The sequence below is a fragment of the Bufo bufo genome, chromosome 1, assembly GCF_905171765.1.
Source record: "Bufo bufo chromosome 1, aBufBuf1.1, whole genome shotgun sequence".
Classification (NCBI taxonomy): Eukaryota; Metazoa; Chordata; class Amphibia; order Anura; family Bufonidae; genus Bufo; species Bufo bufo.
In genome coordinates, this window is record NC_053389.1 from 811,001,906 (window position 1) to 811,007,905 (window position 6,000).

The window sequence follows — 6,000 nt, forward strand, 5'->3', positions numbered from 1 at the left end:
TGCCCAAATAATACTGCCATACAGTGAAGTGCCCAAATAATACTGCCATACAGTGAAGTGCCCAAATAATACCGCCATACAGTGAAGTGCCCAAATAATACCGCCATACAGTGAAGTGCCCAAATAATACCGCCATACAGTGGGAACAAATCTTTTATTTTGCACATTGCGGCAGTACATGATTCACATGGGATAATGCGGACATTATGCAGATCCCACTGTCATCCCCTTTAGGCCTCATGCACACGGCCGTTGCCCGGGCACCAGCCGCGTGTTTCCCTCATCACGGATGCGGACCCATTCACTTGGATTGGAGGCACGGAAGTACTACGGAGTGCTTCCGTGGTGTTTCTGTCCGTGCCTCCGCACCACAAAAAAATGTTCCATTTTTTTTTTTTACGGTACTGACGAATCACGGACCCATTCAAGTTGAATGGGTCTCGATCCGGCCGCCGCAGAGATGTCGCCCGTGCATTGAGGACCGCAAATTCGATCCCCAATGCCCAGAACGGCCGTGTGAATGAGGCCTTTGGCTGGAGCCTCATGACCATGGAATGGATGATCCCCGCCTGACACTGCCCCACCGCATAACAGTGAGAAGTACAGATCAGCGAATGTCATATTTAGAAATTCGTTCACGCTTCAAAATATGGTGGTAAAAGCAGAATTGCGTTATGGATTCTGTTACCACGGACGATAACGCAATTCTATGACTGAATGCATAACGGAATGTCTCTAAAGGCATTCTGTCATAGAACTGCGTCATGGTCCGTGGTAACGGAATCCATAACGCAATTCACCTTTTACCAGTAAACGAAGGGTGAATGAATTTCATAACCTGAAATTCGCTCATCTCTAATGATGAGTCTTATACTCTGGTCACCTCCAAAGCTGCCTGCGCAGAGCTGACAGTCACACCCCTCCCAGTATAACTGCATTGTGTCTGCTACAGACAGAGCATGGGGAGGGGCAGAATTGTGAGTGCAGCTCTAGCTGTAATTGGTGTATAAGTCCTCACGTATGTAATTGTGTTCCTTCAGCTGTTGTGAAATACACCTCTCGGCATGACGTCCACAAGCCTCATGCATGCTGGGAGTTGTAGTTCAGCAACAGTTTGTATTTACAATGAAGATATCTAACATGATATGTAAAACCTGAGATTACATCACGATGCCCCAGAAATAACGGAGGAGCCCCCCCACCCGCCATAATTAAACTACTAGTCCCAGCAAGCAGTGGCAGCCATGTTTCTGCACCGTCAGGGCCGCCTCTAGGCTCATGTCCTCGAGGTAATCACAATACGGCAAAACGGTGGGGTCAGTGGTGTGGTATAGTCTCTGTGGCCCCGGGCCTCCTCACACCCAGGCTTTGCCATCCTTGGGGCTCTCGTTGGCCGGGGGTCTTTGGGGTGGGGTTCCCTGATACATGGCGCGGCTGTAGGGCAGGAAGCAGGAGCTGAGCTGGAAGCAGCGTACGATCCGAGCGTAACCGGCCAATCCGAGGATCAGGAAGGGCAAGACCAACAGGACCCCGAAGACCAGCAGAGAAACGCAGGCCGCCGGGGTCAGCATCGCCGGGCACAGCGTCTCTTTAGGCTTGCGGAACTGGAAACCAAGAGAAAGAAAAGGGTTAATAATGTAAACAGGCGGGTGGTGGTACCGAGAGGGTTAATAATGTAAACAGGCGGGTGGTGGTACCGAGAGGGTTAATAATGTAAACAGGCGGGTGGTGGTACCGAGAGGGTTAATAATGTAAACAGGCGGGTGGTGGTACCGAGAGGGTTAATAATGTAAACAGGCGGGTGGTGGTACCGAGAGGGTTAATAATGTAAACAGGCGGGTGGTGGTACCGAGAGGGTTAATAATGTAAACAGGCGGGTGGTGGTACCGAGAGGGTTAATAATGTAAACAGGCGGGTGGTGGTACCGAGAGGGTTAATAATGTAAACAGGCGGGTGGTGGTACCGAGAGGGTTAATAATGTAAACAGGCGGGTGGTGGTACCGAGAGGGTTAATAATGTAAACAGGCGGGTGGTGGTACCGAGAGGGTTAATAATGTAAACAGGCGGGTGGTGGTACCGAGAGGGTTAATAATGTAAACAGGCGGGTGGTGGTACCGAGAGGGTTAATAATGTAAACAGGCGGGTGGTGGTACCGAGAGGGTTAATAATGTAAACAGGCGGGTGGTGGTACCGAGAGGGTTAATAATGTAAACAGGCGGGTGGTGGTACCGAGAGACTGATACCAGCTGAGGAATGTGCGAGGGAGGCTGTGTACAGCAATGGTATGGAGACCATATATACCAGGGGTCAGCAACCTCCGGCACTCCAGCTGTTGCGAAACTACAATTCCCAGCATGCTCCATTCATTTTTGTGAGAGTTCTGAGAAGAGCAGAGGAAGTATGCATGCTGGGAGTTCAGGAGGTTGCAACATCTGGAGTGCAGGAGGTTGCCTACCCCTAATATATACACAGGCCTGTATCTAATCCTATCCTGTGTGATACTGTCTGCTGAGCTGTGTATCTAATCCTATCCTGTGTGATACTGTCTGCTGAGCTGTGTATCTAATCCTGTCCTGTGGGATACTGTCTGCTGAGCTGTGTATCTAATCCTATCCTGTGTGATACTGCCTGCTGAGCTGTGTATCTAATCCTATCCTGTGTGATACTGTCTGCTGAGCTGTGTATCTAATCCTATCCTGTGTGATACTGTCTGCAGAGCTGTGTATTTAATCCTATCCTGTGTGATACTGTCTGCTGAGCGGTGTATCTAATCCTATCCTGTGTGATACTGTCTGCTGAGCTGTGTATCTAATCCTATCCTGTGTGATACTGTCTGCTGAGCTGTGTATCTAATCCTATCCTGTGTGATACTGTCTGCAGAGCTGTGTATTTAATCCTATCCTGTGTGATACTGTCTGCTGAGCTGTGTATCTAATCCTGTACTGTGTGATACTGTCTGCTGAGCTGTGTATCTAATCCTATCCTGTGTGATACTGTCTGCTGAGCCGTGTATCTAATCCTATCCTGTGTGATACTGTCTGCTGAGCTGTGTATCTAATCCTATCCTGTGTGATACTGTCTGCTGAGCTGTGTATCTAATCCTATCATGTGTGATACTGTCTGCTGAGCTGTGTATCTAATCCTATCCTGTGTGATACTGTCTGCTGAGCCGTGTATCTAATCCTCTCCTGTGTGATACTGTCTTCTGAGCTGTGTATCTAATCCTATCCTGTGTGATACTGTCTGCTGAGCTGTATATCTAATCCTATCCTGTGTGATACTGTCTGCTGAGCCGTGTATCTAATCCTCTCCTGTGTGATACTGTCTGCTGAGCTGTGTATCTAATCCTATCCTGTGTGATACTGTCTGCTGAGCTGTGTATCTAATCCTATCCTGTGTGATACTGTCCGCCGAGCTGTGTATCTAATCCTATCATGTGTGATACTATCTGCAGAGCTGTGTATCTAATCCTATCCTGTGTGATACAGTCTGCTGAGCTGTGTATCTAATCCTATCCTGTGTGATACTGTCTGCTGAGCTGTGTATCTAATCCTATCCTGTGTGATACTGTCCGCTGAGCTGTGTATCTAATCCTATCATGTGTGATACTATCTGCAGAGCTGTGTATCTAATCCTATCCTGTGTGATACTGTCTGCTGAGCTGTGTATCTGATCCTATCCTGTGTGATACTGTCTGCTGAGCTGTGTATCTAATCCTATCATGTGTGATACTGTCTGCTGAGCTGTGTATCTAATCCTATCCTGTGTGATACAGTCTGCTGAGCTGTGTATCTAATCCTCTTCTGTGTGATACTGTCTGCTGAGCTGTGTATCTAATCCTATCATGTGTGATACTGCCTGCTGAGCTGTGTATCTAATCCTCTTCTGTGTGATACTGTCTGCTGAGCTGTGTATCTAATCCTATCCTGTGTGATACTGCCTGCTGAGCTGTGTATCTAATCCTATCCTGTGTGATACTGCCTGCAGAGTTATGCATCTACTTCTGCTCAGTGCCAGTCTGCTGCATGGAAAGCTCATGAAATATAGGGGTCATTTATAAATCCCCCCTATGATGTCGTCGGTTTTCTGCGTTGCCCTAATTTGCACCAAACCACCCAATGTCACCCAGTGTTTGACCAGTCAGGCCTCTTTCACATGTTAGTGAGTCACACACGTGTGTTGTCCATGTTCTCCACAGACTGCTCTCACATCCATTGACATCAGTGGTTTTCCACGTCCCATGGGTCGGTGGTGACATCACAGGAGCATGCCCTGTGATTACGGATCCCTCATGCATGTTATGGTCTGTGGGTACGTGAGGCCATCCCTCTTTGGTCCATGGTTTTTTATGGATCGTTGCTAGGAGATGCTCTGGGAAAACTTTCAGCCTAGCAGTGCTCTGTGGAAAACGGAGGACACACGGGCCAAACACAGATTGTACATGGACATCTTCACAGATGTAACCACGGATACAGACATGTGAATGAGACCTTATATGCTGAGAGGTTCCTCTAATTTCTGCACTTTCTCTGGAGTGACATCGAGGTCTTAGAGGATATATCTGACTTTAACCACCTCGCCAGGACAACGTCACCCACATTGCCACCCACTTTCCAAAACTGGAAAGAGTGGTGGAAAAATGTTTCAGCAAGAAATGGAACAGCAGTGACCAAAAAGTGCTGTAACTCCCATCATCTGCTGACTGGCCATACTGACGATCCCTGGATACAATGATGAGTATAGAACCTTCTACGGATCCCGTCCATACAGAGGCACCAGGTCCAGGACTTCTAAGAAGGCTTTCAGGTACCACATGGCCCTCCACTGTCAGTGAAAGTACAAGTCTCGGCTGTGAGGTTCCATGGACAAGTTCTTCCACCATCCATGGGTGGGAGGTCTCTGACCAAAAACCCAACATGCTGGATGGAGACAATGACAGAATAAGAGAAGACATATCATGGTACTGACCCGTGGGTGGCACAGGAACCCATAGAGAAGCATGACAGCAGATGGCACCAGAGCTCCTCCGCACATCACGATGAAGATCCCCAGATTGGCGGCTCCCACCAACAGGTTGTGGGCAGTGATCAGCACGGCACATGCCCAGCAGTCCAAGGGTTCCCGGGGTACTGGGGGTGCAGGCGTATATGGTGGTGGCAGAGTAGAGGTATCTTCTCCCATCACGTCTGATCGGGGTATGGACCTTCTCTTTGTGTGTTCTCCTAATCTTCATAACAGGACCTTATTTCCAGACCCCTTCCCACCCCCACCCCCACCCCCTTATCTAAGAATGCGCCAGCTTCACTCCCCTAATATTCTGCATAAGGTCTCAGGAATGCCAGGACTCCACATCCCCCAACCCAGGCATATACACTAAGTGCAAGCTCTATGGTCCAAGCGTCACATCCCCCAACCCAGGCATATACACTAAGTGCAAGCTCTGTGGTCTAGACTCCACATCCCCCAACTCAGCATGTACGCTAAGTGCAAGCTCTTAGGTCCACACTCTACACCTCCAAACCTAGCATACAGTGCCTTGATAAAGTATTCATACCCCTTGAACTTTTCCACATTTTGTCACGTTACACCCAAAACTTAAATGTATTTTATTGGGATTTTATGTGATAGACCAACACAAAGTACAAGTATGGCCTCATTCATACATACATGGATTTTCACAGACCACAGTCCGTGAAAACCCATCCTGCTGAGTGCGACCAATGACGCCGTGCACTCAGCAGGATGGTAGGCCGGGTTTTCAAGGATCATGGTCTGTGAAAATCCACGTATGTGTGAATAAGGCCTATGTGTGAAGTGAAAAGTTAATGATACAAGGTTTTCGAAATGTTTACTACTTAACAATCTGGAAAGTGTGGCGTGCATTTATATTCAGTCCCCTATACTTTGATACCCCTAAATAAAATCCAGTTGCCCTCAGAAGTCACATGATTAGTAAATAGAGTCCACCTGTGTGTAATTTATTCCTAGTATAACTTCAGC

At 48.0% G+C, this 6,000-nt stretch overlaps 1 protein-coding gene across 1 annotated transcript; it reads right to left on the bottom strand.

Moving 5' to 3' along the window:
- Positions 1–1,319: 1,319 nt before the first annotated feature.
- Positions 1,320–5,181, bottom strand: TMEM88 (transmembrane protein 88). Its single transcript, XM_040416733.1, has 2 exons — positions 4,969–5,181; positions 1,320–1,604 (listed from the first exon to the last, which is right to left on the bottom strand). Exons 1-2 carry the CDS (start codon positions 5,179–5,181, stop codon positions 1,356–1,358), a joined length of 462 nt encoding a protein of 153 aa, XP_040272667.1. The 3' UTR covers positions 1,320–1,355.
- Positions 5,182–6,000: the final 819 nt, after the last annotated feature.

Bases quoted from the DNA above. Each gene is read 5' to 3' on its own strand.
- TMEM88 (XM_040416733.1), bottom strand. From the start codon at position 5,181: ATGGGAGAAGATACCTCTACTCTGCCACCACCATATACGCCTGCACCC. The intron at 1,605-4,968 runs GTCAGTACCATG...CTTGGTTTCCAG, and splicing joins GGTTCCTGTGCCACCCACGG to TTCCGCAAGCCTAAAGAGAC.